This window comes from Lycorma delicatula, chromosome 6 (genome assembly GCF_047948215.1).
Source record: "Lycorma delicatula isolate Av1 chromosome 6, ASM4794821v1, whole genome shotgun sequence".
Lineage (NCBI taxonomy): Eukaryota > Metazoa > Arthropoda > Insecta > Hemiptera > Fulgoridae > Lycorma > Lycorma delicatula.
Genome location: NC_134460.1, coordinates 139,147,228 through 139,170,552, shown reverse-complemented (window position 1 = coordinate 139,170,552; position 23,325 = coordinate 139,147,228). Strand labels below are relative to the sequence as shown.

The 23,325-nt window shown below is 29.3% G+C and overlaps 1 protein-coding gene across 3 annotated transcripts in view; it reads left to right on the top strand.

Moving 5' to 3' along the window:
- Window positions 1–22,992, top strand: part of LOC142326277 (endoplasmic reticulum lectin 1) — a 50,875-nt gene extending 27,883 nt beyond the window's left edge. For all 3 annotated transcript variants that reach the window (XM_075368631.1, XM_075368630.1, XM_075368629.1), the window contains 2 exons: window positions 12,803–12,958; window positions 19,852–22,992. In XM_075368631.1, coding sequence (XP_075224746.1) covers window positions 12,803–12,958; window positions 19,852–20,322 — 627 coding nt within the window. In that variant the 3' untranslated portion in view covers window positions 20,323–22,992. The remainder of the gene's footprint in view (window positions 1–12,802; window positions 12,959–19,851) is intronic.
- The last annotated feature ends 333 nt before the right edge of the window (window positions 22,993–23,325 follow it).

The following is a 23,325-nucleotide window of genomic DNA, read 5'->3' as shown; positions in this document are numbered from 1 at the left end:
TTGTTTTGTTTTTAATACTGATGATATTTTTTTATCAAAAGTGTGATTTTATTGTCTGTTTATGAATTATTACTTTTATATTACTTAAATAATTTTCTGTGTGTAGTTATACATTTTTTCAGTTGAAATCAAGAATTCTGGGTAATTATTTCTATGTATAGGTATTATGAAAATAAAATAGTTGATGGTATCACAGTATAGTTTTATGTCTGGATCACATATCATTTTTTTTTTAAGGAAAGCCTTAGGTTTTTTCTTGGGTCTTGAAAATGTATAGTGATATATTAAAATGTTCCTAGGCTTTTTTAAACAAAAATCTCAATGTTTTTTTGAAACATACGTAATTATTTTGAATTAATGATGAAAAGTTTGCCAAATGACTTATTATATTTGGTTTATTTGAGTCATTTTTTGTTTTGTTTTTATATTTTTTGTACGTTAGTATTGATTACTATTCTAGAATAAAAATATTAATTATAATAATAACAGTAATGATTAATATCTTCATTTTCTTTATTAGAATTGCTAAAAGAAATTTGTTCTATAAACACTGCATATAAGAAACAAGAAAGAGAATTCAAGTACTGACTGTTAATATAGTTAATGATTTGGATTGGTGAACAATCCTTGTGAGTTTTATACTTTTGTAATAATGGAAGTGTGCATTAATGTGGTAGTACATAATGTGTATTAATAATGGTAATTTAATCAGTAATAAAATCTAGTGAAATGTAAATGCAGTGTTGTTTACGCTACAGTACAAACAAGCATGTGTTAAACAGAATTGAACATATATTAACTAGAGGATTTTGTTTTTTTTATATAGACAAATTTGTGTTTTGAAAAAAATTAAAAATTTAGATGGAGTTTTATATTAAATGATCATGTATTGATTAATCGTTTACCTTCCATCAATTGTTATAACATAGTCACACACCCTTTGGATTTTATCAAATATCTTATTTTTATCATTAATTATGTTATTATTTAAAATTGCATTTTGCCTGCTTTCTTTTATTTAGTGTTTTAATTATTTTTATTATTTTAAAATGTAAATACAGTAAGGATGTGGCCACACGAGAGTTTTTCAAACCAAAATGCAGTGTGAAAAGAAACTCAAAATATAAGACTGGCTGTTGTAGTATAGACGTGGTCAGATTCAGCTTGTTTTACCACTGGTGTGGGGCTTGACTGTCACTGCTAGCAAATAAACCAGACCTATTTTTCAAGCTGGTTTTTAGGCTCAGTGAGTAGCCACATGCACGTGAAAACATTTTGCTGCAAATCACTGTTTCTGTTTTTGCTATATTCGTATTCTTCAGTTTTTTATATCTAAAGTAATTATATCACGGAATACTACTTGGATAGTGAGCTTATCATTCTTGAAATTGAAAAATATCCTATCTTTACGATACAAGACATAATGATTTCAAAAACCGTGAACTAAAAAGAGATGCTTGGATGGCTGTTCTAAACATATTATTTGTAAAAAATGGGACCAGATGAATGAAAACACAAGATCTAATGTTGATAAGTAGTAATAAAAAATAAATTTTATTTTAAAATTAAAAGTTATATGAAATAAGTTTTAAGTAGGTGATAATTATAATCTACTAGAAGGCATTATACAAAACTTACTAGTTGATAATTTTAAAGAATTTGATACAAAGTTATTGCTTTTACTAGTTAGTAGCTTGTACTGTATACTTGTACCAATAAAGTTCCTATGCTGCAATGATACAAGAACGATTTTTCTAGGGCACTAAGCCTGCAGGAGAACAGAAGTAACTTTTGAAAATGTCTCTGGTTTCAACTCCAGTGTTGTTTCCTCTTGCCCCAATTGCAGGAATACTTTCTCTAGAGGGCATGACAAAGTGTCTTCAAAATTGTAATCATTTCAATGTTTTATGAAATTGTGAAGCACACAGCATGCTTGGATAATGATATCAGCATATCAATACTAACATCGATTGGCAATGAAGAATGCACTATTTATTTACAATATGCCAAATCGACATTCAACACAACACTGTGTTCTGGACAGCCTATAGTTAGTTATAAACTCTTTGCTACCAAGTCAATTTTCTTGCAGGATATAGTCTATTGACATTTTCTCACATAGAAAAAGCTTCATCAGCTTCAAAGAAGTAGGACATGGGTTGTCCGGACAGATCGTTAAGCAAAGGTACAGGCTGTGGCAAGTTTAAAGTGTGTTAGTAAGTTTTTTACCTTGCTCATTTGTTTTCAATATATTTAAGTCTCTTTTGTGGCCAGAAGATCCTACATCAATATATTGGAAATAATAGTTAGAATAAACTTCAGCCATTAACACAATAGAAAAAACTTCTTGTAGTTAAAAAAATATTCATTCCTTGAACCCCACGGTTTTATAATTCTACTTTTGCCATCAATTATCTCATAGCAATGAGGGAAATTTGTCCTTTTTTCATATTGATCACAGATTGCCTTCCACTCTTTCACAGTTTGCTGTGTGGATCCAGATGAAATGTTTGATGTAACATTTGTCACATATAAAAAAGATGAAACCAAGTGACAAACTTCATTTCAAAATCAGTTCATGCAACTTATTCATACTTACAGCAATCTGAATCCTAATTCGTGCAGTATTACTTCCATATCATCCTAATCATCAGTCGCCGATCGCATTGCAGTTTTTGGTTCACTTGTTCAACAATTTTGTTAGTTTGAATACTGGTCCTGCCACTTCGCTCTTTGTCATGCACATTTATGCGGCCATTTTTAAAGTCTTAACATCATTGTCTTAACATTTCCTTCACTCGTTACTGTAGATCCTTATACTAGGCACAACTTCCGATGAATTTCAGCAGCTGAAGATCCTTTTGCACACAAAAATTGAATCATAGTGCGCACTTCACAACTGGCAGGAGAAACGATTGTCGTGGACATTATGATCTGCATTCACCGGTAGGCAAATGACTACTGAATCAAAACAACTGCAGTGGTTTTGTAATTAGCCGATAGGTGGCCCTGCGTGTGTGAAATGATGTTCAGACCCATTAAATATAAGCCGATAGCCCTTAGTTTATAAATATGCCTTGTTTAAAATTAGTATAAGTTTTTCAATAATTGTGTATTCTTTACATTGCTGTAGACGTAACATATTTATAATTATATAATAACTAGTATTTTTTGATAATCTGAGATTAATAACAGGCGTATGTAATGATTGACATTCTTATCGTGTGGTAGCTATTTTTAAAAGTTTTGTCATTTTTGTCCACCTGGTGGATTGGATCAACCGGTTGAAGGTTGTCATACGTATTTGTTGTGTATTTACATATACTACACCCATGCAGATTCTTTACTTCAGGCCTCAACGTATAGTAGACAGAAAATAGGATAATAGCTGAAGTTGGAGTGAGTAAATTTTGTTTACCGTTTTAACAGTTTTATTTTATAAAAAATCATTTATATAAGTGTTATTTTTTGTAATCTGCAGCTTTCCTTTAAAATTTGACTATATCCATTAATGTTGTGGAAGATGAAGTGAAGAAAATTGGTTTTTTGCTATATTTATTTTAACCAAATTTGATTATAGTTCTTGATGAGCTTAATCAAATAATAACATTCCGTGTAAAAATATTGAATATATATATATTCTATAAGGAAAAAAACATTTGTTAACATGAATATGTAAAATGCTTTTAAGTACTTCAAATAATTTACAGAAATGCTTATGCTTAGTATTCATGAATTCATCTGGATAACTAATTAATTATATGGTGTGTTTGAAAAGTAACTATTCACTTGTAATTTTTCAGTACAATTTGTAACATAGACTTGCCTTACAGCAGTTAGATAAGGTTTACATGAACAAGACAGATTTGCATGTTTTTCTTCTTGTTCTCAAAGATCCTTGTGAGTTGTTCATGTGGAATGTGCTTGGTAAAATCATGAATAGCAGTTTAAAGTTCCTGGAGGTTGTGGTAGTTTCCTCAATAAATATTACCTTTTGCATAACCCCAGAAGTAAACATTCAGCGAGTTTAAATATGGAGAACGAGGTGGCAAGTCCTTGGAAATGATTTAGTTTCTGAAAACCTCTTGCAGTAACTTCATGGACTGCTTTATGTGTGATCCCATTTTCTTGTTGAATCCAAGCATTATTAATTTCATCCTCTGTTAGCTCTCCCGTGAAATGGTGAGTAATATTACAATAACGAGCTGAATTTATTATTTTTGTGAAGGAACATCTGGCTGACTATTCCCTGGATTGTAATGTACACCCCAATTTTCTAGTCTTATAGAGGAATTTAAAATATGACATGTGCTTTTTGGCAAACCATAAATTTGAGTTCTGTTTGTGCACTTCCCTGATAATGGAACTGTGCCTCATTGGTGGAGAAAATATAGTCCAAAATATCATCAGACTTGTCTGTTAGAAACTGTTGAAACCATTCACAGTATTAAATTTGCCTTTCACAGTCTGTGCCGAACTAATTTTTAACTTTTTATCGTAATATGGGATAAGACTGAGCTTTTTACCAATTGCCTTGTGTGCAGTTGCAACATCGATGTTATCTCATCAAGCCAACTTTTGATGACACTGTTGAGCCAGAACACTCTCATGTTCTGTTAGATCAGCTTTCGCATGGACTTGTTGAAAGTATGTTACATAGCAGCTGGTATGTTTTGTAGTTTTTCTTCATCAAGAACTGATGGTCTACTTCTTCAGTCATAGTCCTTTACCCTATCCCTAAATTTTCTGATTAGCACTTTTACATTATGTCGATTAGGAACTGATGTACCTGGAAATCTTAATGGGAAATTGTGTTTCACTGTATGTGTATACATATCATGCTCATGGAAGACTTATTCAACAAGAAATATTCACTCTTCTAAATTTATCACCATTCTGAGCTCTCACAGAAGATGTGGTCTTAATTATTCATAGACAACAAACATTTAATGAACAGCAAAAAACCAGACACACCTTCTCATTTCAAAGTTACCTGCTTGACTGGCTTGTGGAAGTATTCAACACACAATGCAGGATTACCAATCTTTCCAGAAAACATTACTCACAGTACATGGATTACAATCCCCCACATATAATCATGTTTATATAGGTGTGTAGATACTTTTCAAATTCATCGCATATTATATTAAACATTAAGATCTAAGTAGATTTCATCCCAAAAATACAGAGGAGTTAAATAGTATTTATAAATGACTTCAACAAATTAAAGTAGAACTTAGCAAAATACAGTCTTAAGAGCTAATCTAGATTACAGCAACTTAACAATTCTATTAGTTTTTGTTTTAAAATGCGTTTTTGTAAGCTCTATCCTTGTTTTTCCTAACTGTTTATTGTTAAAAAAATGAAGATTATAATCACTTGAATAAGAAATATTAGTTTATTGTTGTATGCAAGTTAAATATCAACAGTAGAAAATTCTAGAAACCTGCTTGGAATTTATTACTGAGAATTTGATAGAATCACAAGTTTTGAGTTTAAATTTCATGTACCTTGTTTCCTATTGTAAGAAAATGAAAATTTACATTTAAACTGTAGCTTTTTTGTGTGTATTTTAACCTTATCGTTTGGATAAGGTTAAAACGTTTGTCAATCTGAAAACATTTTAATATTTTTATGTTTTCATATAAGTAAATTTAAATATTTCTTCTATTACCTGAAAATTAAAATTTTATTTAGTTCCAAAAAAAATATATTAGTAATAAAGATAAAATTTACACTACTTAATTTTTTGAATATGAAAAGTTTTCTTTTCAATAAATGATAATAAAAATTATAATTCTTACAGTTGAAGAGGCGTTCAAGATTGAAAATACGGATTGAGGTACAGAACAGTACATTTTGATTGCTACTTGGTTTGATTTCAAATGATTATTGATATAAATATTATTTTTTAATTGTACTACAAGAAACAAGATGAATCTTTGAGATTATTTTATAATTCTTTTTAAAGTTTGTGTTCTTATTGATTTTTTCTCTTTTCATTGGACTTTATTTTAGTAGTAAACATTTAGCAATAGGCTGGAACGCTGTTGCAATATATTTTTAAAATTTCTAGAGAGAATATTTTTTCAGAGATGAACAGTTTTAAAAGAAAAACTTTTAATGAAAAAGATTCGCCATTTTAATACACCAAAGTTCCTTATTTTGAATCACAAGCAGGCAGTTTTTTTTTAATTGTAGAGAGTTTGTTATACCTGTCAAATTAATGAATTTTGTATTTAAGAGATCAATTCATATTTAATCAGTATACATAATTAATTATTTGTTCATTCTTTAAAAAATGCTATTAAACATTGATCAATTTGTTTTAATAGAAAACTAATAAGCTATTTCTGTAAGCTATCTCTTACAGTTTGTCATTGAGAAAAAATAACGCTTTCATGGTTTAAAATCACAAAGATGTTTCTTTATAGAATGCTGATTTTTTTTCTGGCACTTTTTCTTAGTCTCACTTTTAACTAGAGTAGTTGTGATTTCATATTTGTAGTTATGTTTTATGACAGTTACAGTTTTATATTTTTATCATTTATTTTAATATGCATAACTACTTACCTATTCCAATTTGAAATGTATGAAGTAAAATTTCACTATAAACTTAAAAAAAAAAATTCTTGAAAAAAATGGAAACTATAGATTACAAAGAGAGAGATTCCACATAAAATAAATTGTGTATCTTAATTTATAAAAATGTATACTAAAGTCAAATAACTACACTGTACAAAAATCAAAATTATAAAGTCGACTGAACTATTTGTCTTCTGTCAAACGGCAAGCAAACTGAACACTTGTAAAATGTTACAATCTGGGTATGTATGAAAAAAATACTATGCTGTAAAGAATTCCTTAATTCATCTTAAAATTCATTATGGTTATGACTACAGGAAGCCTTAATTTTCTCTTTGAAGTATAGATGTAAAGTTCATAAAGACCGTAACCCTTAATAACATATAGAGAAAGCTTTAATTGGGTTATTTCTTTTGGATATATATTAATGTTGTCTAGATGTCTTAGAGTGTTCTTTAAAATTATGGCAATGATGTTTTAAAAAATCATTGAATTAAAATGGTTTATTAATCAAAACCACTTTTTTCTTTTTTTTTTTTGATTGAATTAGATAGTTTCAACTGTAAACACTGTAGTAGCTTTTTCTGTCGTGTACACAGTATATTTACATATTCATCTTCTTTTAGGTTCTACATAATTTTTTTTAATACTATTTTTTTGAGGATATATTTTCATTTTACTGTATGTTTATTGCTTATTTGCATTTAGTTTTATTTGTATTAAAAAAAATCTCTTTTCTTTCATTTAATTATTTTCTACCATTCAAATTTTAAGTCTAATTCTTTTTTCTCATTTTTGTACTTAGGTACCTCTCTTATTTCTTGTATTCCTTAGTATGTTTAGTTGGTATCCTAATTTTCCGTAGTAAATTACTGGCAGATATCTTACTTGTATCTGTGTTAGAAGCCTTTCTTTCTTCTGGTTTTACCTCCAGTATTAATTTAATCTTCAATTTTTATAACATATGCTGCAAACTTATGAAGAACTGCACAATACATGGCAATAGTTCTTAATATTATAAAAGTTCTAACTAGTGTATTAGTTCTAATTTACTTTTTTAATTAAGATTGTTTTGAGCAGGTTTATTCTTTGTAAAATATTAATATTTCTTTGGATTTTGTTAAAATATTTTACCAGTTTCAGCCATCCATCTTAATTCATTTTTTTTTTTTTTTGTAATAAAGTTTTATGACCTACAACTAGTCTCATGACATTCTGTCGCTGGATAAAACCATATGGTTTTAGGACTAATTTCAAGTCAATTAAAAGCTCTTCTATCAAAATATATAGTAAGCATTGAAGTGATTAATTTCATTTATTTTTGGATTTTTATAATATTGTTCCAGCCTATTATTTATTTATGCACTTCAGTTGATAAAGTACACATAACATTCATGTACTATTTTTTTTTTTTTTTTAGCTTAAGTGTCATCTTTCTTAATAATTAATTAAATTGTTCTGAATGATTATTTTTAAGAAAATAAAACTGAGTTTTGAAAATTTTTATTGCAAATATTTATTTTTATATAACTGATTTTTTACTGAGTAATTTTTAATAAAAATCGATTTTTCTTTTAATCTTCTGTTTCATTTATTAATTTTTATTTTTATGATAAAATATGTAACAAAAGTTTTAATGGTGACGTATTTATAATAATTACACATATTTAATTGTATTAATATTTCAAAAGTAGTAGTTAATATTTTTGTAATATTAACTGTGGTCAGTATTATTGATATTATATTATGAACAGATATATGATTATTATATTTATTTTTTCTATATATTTTCTTAAGTTGGATTATTGAATCATCCTTAAAAACCTTTTGCTAGCTGGATGAAAATTTGTTCCATGAGTAGAATACTCATCACCGACTATGTTTATTTTCACCTGATAACTTTATTAAATTGAAATTAATTTTAATTTTGTGTAGGTTTTTTTTAATTCTGTTTTAAGTATAACTTTTTTATATGTTACTGTTATTTTAACTTTTATATTTTTGAAGAAAAAAAATAGAAATTCTCTTCAATTTTCTATATTTGGTAAAATTGTTTGATGAATTTTATTAACTTTTAAAACCTAACCTGAGTTGTGAAAAAACTATGCATTTTCTCTAAAGAACAAAACATTCTTATTTGTTCTAAAGACAAAACATTTTTAACTTGCTTGCTTAATTTCAACTATCATTATTTATTAATACCTGAACATTTTATGAATTTCCCTCACTTTTAACTATTCATTGATTAACATTTTCTGTTTGTATTGCTACTAGAAGTTTTAAATGTTGTCTTCATCATTTTTTTTATAATAAAATAATAATTTTGAACAGTAATACTTAAAATCGGTGGTGTGTTATTTTCAGAACTTACATGGTTTTAAATGTGTTTTATTAATTTTTCTGTTTATTTAATTAGTTTTGTTTTATTAATTATGATGCAATTTAAAAAAAAATATATAAAGAAAAAAATTATACTAGAGGAAAGGAAGATTGTTTTGTTTTGTCAATTTTTTTTTATCATCTCTATTATAATTTAAATTGACTTGTGCCTGATATGTTTTGTGTTTTTATTGGTTTTCATGCATTATTTTAATTAATTATGCTTTACCTAATCACTGCTGCATGAATACTCATAATCATAAGCTTATGCTTGGGATCTAACATAAGCATGATTATTTTGAAATGTTGAGGGTGATAATTTTATAGTATGCTAATAGATGTTATAGATATATCATAAAATAAAACTATTTATGGTTTCTGTGTTCCTAAATATATCTGGGTAATTTAAGATTTCAATTTTTTGAGGAATAACTGTCCTTAATTAAAAACTTGTGTTTTTAATTAAGGACAGTTATTCACAAACATGTATGCATGCATACATGTTCGTGAAGCCATGTACTATTTATGTTTATTTCTTTTAAAAATTTATGTTATAAAAAATTGAGTTACTGATGTTCATATTTTAATACTGATTTTGTGTAAATATTTGAGTTATTTATTAAAAAAAAAAAAAAACAGAAAATCTATGTAACAGCATCAACTGAAAATAATGGAAGAATATTATGGATAGCCTTGAGTTGTGATCCGAAATATACTCTTGTTACATCTAAAAATCTATTATTTTATGTATTTAAAAAATAAAATGAAAAATATTTTTTCTTTTCTCTTGATTAGAAAGATCTTGCATAATTTATAACAATATTTTTCAGGGTGAAGTGATTTTTAAACTAGAATTTTGATTAAATTTTTCTATTATTCTATTTTCATTGAAATGAAATTTGTCTGTTACTTTATTTTCATTGAAAAGTGAAATAGTAAATTGTTCTGAATTCTGATAGTAAAAGATCCTGTACACAATTATCAGAAGTAACCTTTTCTGTGTCCCATGCGACTCCCACTTTAAGATATTACTGATGGATATCCACACTTTAAAAGATCAGTCATTTATGTACAACATTTTTCTATTTCATCCTTAAATTCTTATTCTAAAATGTCTTTTACTAAAATTTTATTCTTTTATATTATTTATTGTGCACACACATACAGATTTTCTCTTGTATCTTTCAATGTTGTATTGTTTAAGGGTCTTTGAACTGAAAAAAAATTTTGCAGCTTAATTTCTTTTTCTGTTTGACTATGGGTTATTTTAAGAACATTTATAGTTCTGATCTGTATTCCTGATTAAAATAATACTTTAAGGAGATCATTGTAAAAATTAAAGAATGTGAAGGAAGGCTGAAATATCAGCAGTCAAAGCCACATTTAAATCATTTGTTTACATATGTTTTGGAAATTAAATCACTCTTCCATTTTTGTTAGATTATTGCTTTCTATTCATAACACGACCTCAGCATACACTAAATTTTAGAAAAAGAACAAAATTTTTCTATCAAGATGATAAGCTATAATAAATTTCCTTTTGTATTAATTAATTCCTGTTGTAAATTAAAATAGGTAGGCATATTAATTATAAATAATTGTTAGTCATTTATTCAAAGAATACTGTTTAAGCACAACTGTTTTCATAATGCCAGATATACTCGAAGTTCTACATAGTCAAACAGATGTCATAACTGTGCTGTATCATATGTATAGTTGCTTTAATTTTATGTTCTTAAAAATTGCTGCAGTCATGTATATATTAATGTGTTATTTTGATCAGAGTAATAAAAAATAACAATCTCAATTTTACACTGATTCATTGACTGCTGGAAATCCCTAGTTTTTCCTTTCTATTTCTGGGTAATCTTCCTATACTCAGCTTCTGCATACTTCATATTTGATGTTATTCTTCCACCTCATTTGTATATGGTCATCAAAGATTATTGAAGTGTCTTGACTCATTGTTTGTACTGCATCACCACTTTTGACCGTTAAATTATGTCTTTATTCTTTGCAGTCTGTTCCATTATGTCTTTACATTTTTCTTTAAATTATATATTTTTCGTCTTTTCTTTTAAACTGATACCTTACTGATGTCACTCTATTAGATCTGTAGTTGATATGTTAAATACTTAAGGTTTTTTATACATATTAATTATAAATCGGAATATAGTTTTTAATAATGGGAATTCCTTTAAATTTATTATAGATTATAATAATTTGTATAAATTTTCAGTATTGTGAATGTTATATTTGAAGTATTTGTCAAAAAAAATATTACTGCTATTAAATTGTGACTGGATCATTGAGTGTTTTTACATGAGGATAGTCTCAATTGATTATTAGGTAGCTATTATAGTTAATTTACAGCAATGACATTTCGCAAAATCCAGTTTATGAAATACTTTTATATCTTTATATTTTATAACAAGAGAGAGAGAATGAGGGAGGGAGAGACAAAATGTTTTTACTACATTGCTACTGGTTATGAAACTTGGATTTGTAATGTTAATGTTAAGTCAATGCAACATCTGCAATACTTGTAATGATGTTATTCAAGTTCACTAGAGGACAAAAAATTCAAGCAAACCTAGGCAGCATAGATTATGGCTCCTGTTTGTTTTCTGGGACCAAATTGGTGTTCTTTTGATGGATTTTATGAAATTCTGAACTAAATTTCAGTAGGAGTGTTTTGTTAAAATACCGTACTTTAAAAAAACTGAGCCTTATCATTCAGAACTGATAATATGGAATGCTAATATGAATTTATGACATTTATAATATGAATTTGTGTCTTGTCTAGAAGATTCAGCATTGAAAAATCTGATTGCCTCCATTATAGCCAAGAACCTAAAACAGGTACTTTACTTAACGTGTTTCACCTCAAAAATAAATATGGCTGGATGTGAATAATTCAGGTAGTGAAGAAATAAAAACAATAATGCTATTCCAGCTGAAATCTCCTCAAGAAAACTTGCTTATAAATTGGTGGTTCTTTGTATGCATGGTAGATATTATGATCTTGGCATTCCATGCCAGGTTTACAAGAAAATACTAGTTAGTGGTTTCTTTTGCCGTTTTCACTGAGCTGAATACAATGTTGTACATCAGCTTGCCAAGCCCAACAAAATAGAATTTCTGTTCAGCCCCACAAGTGACAGTTTATTAGTTACAGGAATTGATTGCATAATGAACCTCATTACTCTAAGAAAAAAATTGTGAATAATCTTGCTTTATTCTTAAGTAATTCTTCATATGCATTACATCCATAAGACAGTATGGGACAGATTGTGTAAAGTAAGCTAATGTACCCTTTTCTGAAGAAGATAATTCATTACATATGCTGCCTGCACACAGTACAATAACTGTATTAAAAAATTAAGTAGAATATTTAAAATAAGTATAGAACCTTTAATAGACTTTTTTGTCTTTATTTTTTTATGATCAACTACCCTTTATTTTTTACTTAGCCTCCTGTGTACCTCCTGAATTATTCAGATTTTCTTTCTTTTATCTTTTTGCCTTTCAATATCATTTGTTCAACAAAAATATGATTTTATTATACCTGTGGTTTGTTTTTTAGTGTTTAATTTGTAAAGTTACTACTAATTAATTAATTTTATTCAAAACAATTATTTATAAAATATGCCTGTCAAGACTTATAACATTATAAAGACCTGTTCTTAAGATACCCACAATTTTTTATCTTATAATTAAGTGTAATTATTATTTTTTTATGTGTATTATTGTAATTTGATTCTGAAAATATTAAATGAGAGTTTGTGTTATTTTAAAAACTGTGTTTTATTTGCTTGTTTATTAAAAATTTTTTCAGGACGGTGAAACTAGAGTAAGAGTAGAATTAAGACATGTTGACTCTAGTGAAGAGACTCCCCAAACATCAGGTGAAAAAGAAGTTCCCGAAGTTACACCAGTACAAGATAAATCTGCTGTTGAAAGTTTTCTTTCTGGAGAAAGCTGTTTACATGGTGTATGTATATTATTTGTTTAATGTCAGTATTTAGATTATATTATTTTTATTATAGTTTTTGTATTTTTATTTGTTAGTAGTAAAGTGAAAGAGGGAAATTTTTTTAATTAATTTGTATATTTATATTTATTTATATTGTGCATCAGATAAAGGATAGTAAGAAGTAAGAACACTTAACAAAACATAGTGTTTTTGAGAATTTTCTCATTGTCAACACAAAATGATTACAAAAACATATTTTGTTAAAAGTTCTTGGTATCAACAAGGTTGTCATTGTTATTAATTAAAATTTCCTATCATATCGTGGGAGTGATTTCAATTTTTAGTAGTATTTAGTTTTAATAATTCAACCACAATTAGCAGCAGTTCATTATTTTGAAAGCTAAACTTAATAACATTAATACAGTAATAAATAGTATGATAATAATTATAATAATAAATGGTAAACAATATGTAATTTATGCAGTTAAAATTACTTTGAAGGCAAATTTTATTATCAAAATGAGGGTCCCAGTTGCTCTATTATCTGAAATTTATTTATAAATTTTGATTATTGTGATATGAATAGTATCATTCACACACATGATGTTCTTTCATGGGTACATTTATGTCAATGATGTACTAGTTTAAACATTTCTATTGAATTTACATAATAAATGAATTTTATAATGAAAACATAACAAGTACTTGTGATATATACTGGGTTAAAACTGAATCACTATAGTCTAAGCAGTTGTGTCACGTAGTATTTTATGAATGATAGAAAAAACAGAAAATAAATTAAATTTTGTATTTACAGTAGCAAAAGTTCACATATTTACCATTTATTCTACAAAAGTGAGCACGCTGCACAGCGATAGACTTTACTAGTTGAGAGATCTTGAGAGTCACCTGATGCAAGACATTGTCATCAATGTTGTCAATTTCTTGTTGAATGTTAACCTTCAGTTTATCAGTAGCATGGGCATTTGATTCATAAACTTTACTCATGATATAGACCTAAAGGAAAAAATTGCAACTACACAAATTTGGGTATCATGAAGGCCACGTTCTCTTCTGACAGTTCATTCTTCTGTAAAATCTGCAAGAACACTGCTAGTAAATTGTTTGATGTGTGATGCAGTGCTCCATCTTGGAAGAAGCCATACTGGTAAGAAGCCTGTAACCTGGTAAAAACCGATGTCTCCTTTTGAAGCAGCTACATCTTAGCAAACCCTACAAATGCTGGTAATCAACAGTGCGGATCCTGCAATGAATTGAAATAGCTTGTTCAGGTGTTGTCTGGTCAGGTTGCCTCTCTTGCAATGATTATTTCAGAGCTAACAAAAAATACAAGAGAGAAGAAAAGAATTATTGGTGGAAAGACCGACAGTGGTTTATCGAAAACAGCTTTACTTGGCACAACAAATAAAGTCCCTGCTTCCAAGATTCCTATGAAGGTATCAATTAAAGAATTATCACCTGGTATGGTATCTCCGGCCTCCCAGGCTTCCAAGTCCCCACCACCATCTCAAGGTCTCTTTGAGAATTGAGCTGAAGTGCCTGAAGAAGCAAAGCACTTCCTAAAAGTAATAAACAGCAAAAAGAAAAACTGGATTATATTTGATAAATACTATACATGCAGTTCTGTAATAACAGGAATAGACTATTTATGGGTTCAATGGAATGTTTGCAGTTCCATTCCCGCCTTGAGGATATTGAAGTCCTACTGGGAACAGAATCCTTTAATAATGTGTCTGCAGGAGACTCGCCTCCATCCCCAGGATGACATATCCCTTTCGCGGATATGTCTGTGAAAGATGTGACCATCAGACAACTGAGGATAGAGAACATGAGGGTGTAGCTGTTTTCCTGAAGGAAATTGTAATAGCAACCCATATTCTGCTAACAACAAACATCCCTGCAGCTGCAGTGAAGATATTGGCACCTTTTAAAATGAGTGTCTGCAACCTATATTAATCTCCAAATTCAGACATCAGTGAGGATGGAGTCTGTTTTTACAGATTCCTATACCATTTGTAACAATTGGTGATTTCAACTCCCATCATCATTATTGGGACTCATTGTCATGTTTTCTCTGAGGCAATATAGTTGATCGACTGAGGCAAAACTTAGATCTTTGCTTGTTGAACGATGGATGATGCATGTTTATATCAACTTCAACAGGTGCATCGATCTATCAGTATGTTCAGCAACCTTATTCCCACATCTTACCTGTTGCATTTCCAGAAACTTCTTTGGAAACAATCATAGACTGGTTGTTATCTCAGTTGATATAGTGATTTACCTCAGAGTCAGCCACGCAGATGGATGGTTCAGAAAGCAGACTGGATCGGATACAAGGATTCCTTTAGTGATTATGACAAGTAGTGCGACCCACTAACTTGCCAAGTTTGCACACCAGTTTCATGACACTGCCAATGAATTCATACCTTTAACCTCTGGAAAGAGGCTGCCTTGTTCTTTGGTGGGATGAAGACTGCAGATGAGCACTAAGAAATCAGTGTAGTACCTTATGTAATTTCAATCGAAGACCAATGACTGAAATGCTTTACATCTTCTGCAATGCTTTACATCTGTCTGCTGTCGAGTTTTCGGTGTGCTAAACGGAAATCTTGGTTAAATTATGTCAGATCCATTTCTTGTATAACACAATCATCTATTGTATGGAAAAGAGTTCAAACCATGTGTGGATCAATACATTCACCACAGCTGATTGGACTGTAAAGCAGCAGAGACCTTGTTACTGTAACAGTTGATGTGGCGACCACATTTGGAAGGTAGTTCAGGATCGTTTCAATTACATCATTGTACTGCCTTGAGTTTCTGAGACATAAGTTGCAGGTAGAAAATATCCCGTTGGTGATTGGAGACTCAAATAATGAATTAAACTTTCCATTTTCTTATAATGAACTAAGATATGCCGTGAATAATTCTTGACACTTCCCTCAGAAATGATATCAGGCTCAGTTTGTTACCACACCTTCCAAATAGTGCACTGCAACATCTTTTGTATATCTATAATTAGATATTCTTTGACCAAGTATTCCCAGAATCTTGGTCAGAGGCACTGGTAATCCCCATACTAAAACCTGGTTAGGATAAATCATGCCCGTCAAGTTATCGTCCTATCTCCGTGACCAGTACCCTGTGCAAGGTGATGAAACAAATGGTAAACCATCGTCTGCTAGTGTGAGTGTGGTACCTTGAGAGAAACTCCATGACTTCGCCAGAACAATTTGTTTTCTGCTGGAGCAGATTGTCTATTGATCATGTTGTTGCCCTGGAAGCTACTATTCAAAACGTCTTTTGTTTTGCCAACACCTGGTTGTTGTATTTTTTGATTTGCAAAAGACGTACGACATGGCATGGATGAAAGAAATCCTAAATACATTTCATAAATGGGGTGTACAAGGTAATCTCCTTGCATTTGTCAGGGATTTTCTATGTAGTCCTCCCTTTTAAGTTTGAGTTGGAACGATGGTACCGTTCCAGTTTTACACTGGAAAACTGAGTACTTCAGGGAAGTGTTTTAAATGTTACTTTGTTTGCTGTACCATAAATAATGTAACAAACTGCATGCGAAAACTGGTTATATGTTCTTTATTTGTAGATGATTTTTCAATGTACGTAGCATGTAGAACATTAGCTACAGGTGAGAGGCTGCTTCAAAACACAATAACCCGCTTAGAATTGTGGTTTAATCTACTGGATTCACATTTTACCAGGAAAAAACCAAGTGCATTTGCTTTTCCTGATTGAGGGAACACATTGACCCTCAACTTTATTTAACGGTGAACCACTTGAAACATGCACATGGGTTAGATTTCTAGGTATGTGATTTTACCAATGACTAACATGGGTAACACATTTGAAGGAGCTGAAGGTAAAATGTTAGACATGCTGAGAGTTCTGTATAATACCCATTGGGGAGCTGATCATGTATGCATGTTGCTCTTCTACTGAGCTCTGGTCCATTCCTGATTAGAGTATGACTGCATGGCTTATTTCTTGGCATAGGCCACTGTACTAAAAATGCTCGATGCAGTCCATCATTCATTCATTCATCTGTCTTGTCATGGGTGCTTTTCGCCCTAGCCCTATGGTAAGTCTGCTAGTGGACAGTGGTGAGCCATTTCTTTGTAACAGATGGAAGCAAATGATATGCTCCTATATGGCTACATTGAAGGTATTCTTGAACTAGCATCCTAATTAATAACAGGAACAGCTGATATCGTCTGCTCTGCTAGGCATCAAAGCTCAACGCCTTTTCTCAGCTCTAAATATACAATTACCTCCAGTAGTATGTTGACTGTTTCCTGTTTGGTCTGTAAAATCAAACCGAGGACCCTAACATTTTGTTAATGTATTTACTACAGTGTTTTTAAATTACTGATTAAAAATATTGCAAACATCCTGCAATTGCTCATCACTTTCAGTTTTAAAGTTCTTCCTACAACATTCTTCACTGTTAACCTAAACCTTTTTGTTACGGAATGCATTGACAATTGACCAGGATTTTTTGGTATCTTTATAAAAGTTATTAAATGTATTAAAATAATAGTTTCCTTTTGTTTTACAAATCGGGGAAGTTAACTCAGTTCTTAATTTTTTAATTCTATTTCATAATTGAAAATTCCCTCTATCTCTCTTTACCTGTTCCCAAAACTTATCTTTTTCTGTAATCAATGATTTTATTTTATTGTTGAACCAGGAATTTGCAAGGTGTCTCCAGTCCTTACTGTTGCTCCATGTTATTACCCTCCTTGGCAGTTAAAAGAACACAAATCCGGTTATCTTGCAAAGTGAAATTTATGGTATTATAAATAGTATGAATCCTGATATTACAGTTTATACGGACGGCTCTAGAAACATTAATTCTTTTGGTTGTGGTTTTGTGGTTAGCAACAGAACATACATGTTTGGCCTTCCAGCATCACCAGTATTTTCATTGCAAAACTGTATGTCATTATTAAGGCGTTACATTTGGTTAACCCAGAAATTTTGACATGTTCTTTTTTGCTCAGATTCAATGAGTGCCTTACAGGCAGTTAGTGATTTATACTCCAGACACCCTCTTGTTTGTGAGATTCAGTGTGTCATTTCGCAAATGACTGACTAGATGTAATACAACAGTGAGCTTCTGCTGGAAGCCCCAGTCATACAAGCAATACAGACAGTTCCAGGCAATGAGCATGCAGATAGTGCAGCAAAAGAGGCTTGTTTTCATCCTCTTTTTGCCAGTTGCATTGCTTCTGATGGTCTTGTCTGTTTCCTGAATTGGATAGTTCATGGTTGGCAGAGTGAGTGGGATGCTACAGTTAACAATTAACTTCACCCAATTAAGAATAGTGTTTCACCATGGAGTTCCTCATACAGAAATAACCATTGAGAGGGGTTATTATCTGCTATTTGCGAATAGCGCGCACGCTAGCTCACTCATGGATATCTGATGACTCAAACAGATGCACCAGTTTGTGTTCACTGTGACTGCCAACTAACAGTGCACCACATCCTTGTGTATTGTATCTATTATGCAGGATTGCGTCGCAAGTTTAACGTAGGGGCTAACATGCAAACTATTCTAGGGGATAATGAAATGTTATCTTATGTTTTAAAGTTTTTTAGGGCCGTCCGTTTATATTTAAGTATTTAAATTACTGTAGTGTGTTTCAGCTATTCATGCCAATTGCTGTAAAGCAGATGGTAATTTTATTATCTTAATCAAATATTAGTGTATCTTTGTTTTTTTATTCTGATCTTAGCATACGCTACAAGTTTTTACATTTTAAGATATATTTTTATTGTTTTTCTGTTTAATTGTGAATTTGTAACATTTAATTTTTTAAAACTTACATCATGTTTGGACGATGATAACTCGTGACTCCCAGAAAAAAAAAAAAGAAGATATATAACTGAGCATAGACTTGTGTGAAAATTGTACAGTACGTTTCTGCATCGACAGTCCAGTAAAAAAATATTGGCCCCAATGTACAATTATCAGGAACAACACACCATACACTAATTTTATAATTATGAAGTGGATACTTAAACATTATTTTGTATTTTAAAAATGTCATTCTTTAACAGCAAACTTGTATTTACATATGAACAAGGAAGTGTACACCATGTAGTTAATTATCTAGCCATTAAAAATGAAATTACAAACAGTAATAAATTGAAACAGCTTAAAATAGAAAATCTAACAATTTATGCAATATTAATGATACATGCATAATGCATGTAAATGATGCATAAAGTAAATGCGTATAATAATGATTAGAGCAGTTACATAGATTAACAGTAATGAAGATAAGTTGAAAAAGGATATAAATTCTATAACTATATAATTACTAAATTTTTATTTAATATTGTGTTTATATATATATATATATATAGTTAATTAGTTACTCATTTTTTATGAAACTTGTAAAAAAGAGTTATTTTTCCGGATTTGTCTGTTGTAAAATTTAATAATTTTATATAAAATAATTGTAATTTTCTATAACAGCATGATTCTATTAGTTAGTAGGATTTAACTTGTTTAGGTTATTAAATTAAAAATATTGTTTAGAAAAAACTTTCCTCTCGGTGATTGAAATTTTTGCTAGGTTCTTTGCTATTTCTTAGAAGAAATATTTTGTATATCTTCTCACTTATAGAACAAGTTTGAATAAACTTATAGTTGAAGTTAATATTTTTTTTTTATTTTGTAGACTTTAAAAAAATATTATACATTCATACTTTAAGAACAATTAAGAATTGATTACATATACAGTGTCACATAATTTTACTGGTAGTAATAAAAGTTATATCTGATAAAAGTTAGTAATTTATTTATATCTGATTATTCAATATAAACTGATTAAACAACCTGCCTAAAATGTTAACAGGGTTCAGGATGGTGGAAATATGAATTTTGTTATGGGCGTCATGTTGAACAATATCATATAGAAAAAGATGGTTCTCGAACTGTTGTTCGTCTTGGTACATTTGATAGAGCTGCTCATCTAGAATGGTTAGAAAAACGACCTCATAAACAACTAAAATCAGTTGAATCTAGAACCCATGTGTCATTGTTTTATGGTGGGGGTAGCATTTGTGATAAAACTGGACAACCTAGAGAAACGGAAGTTAAATTACGATGTGTTCCAGGACAATCACCGAGTTCTGTTTCATTATATCTACTAGAACCTCATACATGTCAGTACATACTGGGGGTTGAATCACCTATTATTTGCCAACTATTACCTCATCTTGATGAATTTGGTCTTATTTCTAAAACAGTGATACCACCAGATGTTTCTTCTTCAGAAGGAAATGATGAAATTACAGATTTTGAAATTCCAAAAGATGAACTTTAAATAAGCCATTGTGTGATACTTATGGGTATTTATTATAAAATTAGCAGTAATTACTTTGATATGAAATTTTTTACATTGCAAATTTTAATAATCCAACAGTAGAACCAGATATTTTTTAATTATCCTGTACAATTTTATTTGAATTAAATTTCTACTTAATTTCAATTACATTCTTCAAAGAATTGTTTTATATTTTTATAGTGAAAAATTATGAAATCAGGAAGGTTTTTCTGTTGTGCATTAGTTGAAGAAATTGATAGTTTCTTGGTGATCTTTGTACATATTGATAAAATGTTCTTTCCTTTCAAAAGATATTTTCCTTTTTAAACGGGTTTCTTTCTAGCAGAATTAATTTTTAATTATTTAATATACATTTGATTTCTGTTAATTAACTTAATTTCTGTTAATTAGTCTTTTGTTGTAATATATGCTATGTGAGCTTGTGTTTGTAATTGTTAGAAATTTATTTTTTGTGTTATTATTGCAATACAATTATATAAAAACTTAGTGTATGTATGTGTGGGGTGTGTGTGTGTGTGTGTGTGTGCGTGCGCATGCACGTGCGTAATATCATATTTTGAAAACTAGATGTTTGTATAGTATGTACTTGTTTTTTCTCTTTATTTTAATTACGTTTTGTTTTGTTGTACTGTTCTTGATGTTAACTTTTTTTGTTGATTATTACATTTGTATTCTTTAATAAAAAGAACACAGTATATGTAACACTTGCTCTGTCAGTTGTATTAATTGCTTATGTAGTAAATACATAGTTAACAATTTTAAATCTTGGACTGAATAAATAGATTACTAGGGAAAATTGGTTAAACATTTTAATACAGTATATATTTAATCCATTTTTCAAATCCATTGATAGGCTGAATCAGAATTATATTGAGTAACAAGTCAATCATTCCATCCGTCATCTCATTTATTCATACTAGATAAATATTGCTTTATTCCTATCTCTCAAGTAATAAAGTGGTTGAAGTGAAATTGAATTCATCACTGATGAATTGAAATTAAATTTATCTCATCTCTGATAAATTTCACCTTAATATGTATATATTTTTTATTCTATACATTAAAGATTGGTAGTGAAAAAAATCACTGAAGCGCAAATAATATGTAACAAAAACTTAAAGTGTATAATTTTCTTTTGCATTCATCTCTCACATTAGAACTGATGTCTCAACTGTGAGGTTTGAATTTGTTTTATACATGCAAGATAATGTAGGAACTTATATGTATTTATAATTCCATATGCATATATATATATATTTTTAAATCAATCCTTTCAAGACCCGTATCACCTTTGTACTAATAAATATATAATATAAATTAACTTGATCCACCCAAGTACAGAATTCAGAAATAATCTTAACTTATTTTGTTGTTTTTCTACAATAGTAGAGATTAATAATCCTGCGAAAGTACTCTTGTAGAAAAACAACAAAATGAGGTAAGATAGTTCTTAATTCTGTGCTTGGGTGGAACAAGTTGATTTACATTATATTATTTACATTAAATATGTTAATTTTTTCAATATTTTATATTTCGGGTTCTATAGTCATTGTGCATTACACAAAAGTAATTTTTATCTCCAAAAATTACATTTCTAGTTTACAGAAATTGAGTTCATATTATTTTTATGCTGAATGTTTAAGTATTAAACATAAAAGACTTACCCCAGAACAATGTGTTTCTCTTATGGTTCATCATTGAATTTGTCTGATAAAATTATAAAGCTTTTATCATGTTGCTAGAACATCAACTGTTGTGCAGTATCTGTGTACATTTCCAGCTTTCCATCACATTTTTAAATCTTAATTATCAGTTATTTATGTATCTTTTTTACCTTCCTTTACTCTATCTCACAGTTGTTAAATGTTTTGGTGGTATTTATATTTTGTCACTTGTACAGGAGTGGTTTCTTTGCTATATGAAGATCACGTATGAATTTAGATCACGTGTGAATTAAAAATTGTACAAATAAAAACAATTTTTCTGATGGAAAATAATTGTTTTACTGATTTTAAAATATTTCATGTGTTATTTTAACAATGATGCATAACATTTATCGTAACCTATAATTTCTAGAAAAAAATTATAAAATGTTTTATTCATTGTTAAAATTTTCAGAAAAAGTTTTGCTTAATTTTATAACATTTTAATAAGAATTCCAGTAATATAAAAAAAATTAAAGAAAAATGAATAAAAATTAGAATTATGCTTATTTAAGAATTAATAATACAAATTATACCTTTTTTATTTTATAAAAAAGTATTTATGTGTGCAAGAGTGAACATTGATAAAAGCAGGCTAAATGGATTTATTATTCTCTTCGGCTTTAGCTTTCAATCAATATATTGTAATGCACTGAATTGTGATAAATATATCACTCTGTAGTTGATATGATGATGTAACAAGTCATAAAAATAAATTCATCACATAATCTAGTTATGTCAGATCGAAAAAATGTTGAAAAACTACCATGGAGCGTAAGATTATGAAATTTTTACTTTTAGTAGGAGGGAAGAAAACATGCAAGTGAATAAAATCAGCCAATTTAATATTTTTTTGTCATTTTTATGTTAAGATAGTGTTATATTTTTAAATATGTTCCTGTCATATGTTAATAGAATAAAGAAAAATTAATAATAATTAAGATAATGTAGTTTTTTTTTATAAATAATGAATTAATTTTAATAAATTAAAATTAAAATTCAATAAACTTCTTAATATTGTGTTATTAAAGTGCACTTTCTAAATTTTTTATTGACCTTGTTACGGCAGCATTGCTGGAACAAACATTCTTTAGCTTATCAGAGGATACTACAGTAAGTATTCTTAAGGCTTATGTAAACCGTGAAAAATTTTCTCTTTCACTTTTCTTTTGTACATTTTGTGCTATAATTCATTACTTTGTTTAAAACCTTAATCATTCTCACCAGCATATTATTTTACACACTGTTCTCAGCACTGATGGGTTTTGTTTTAGATTTA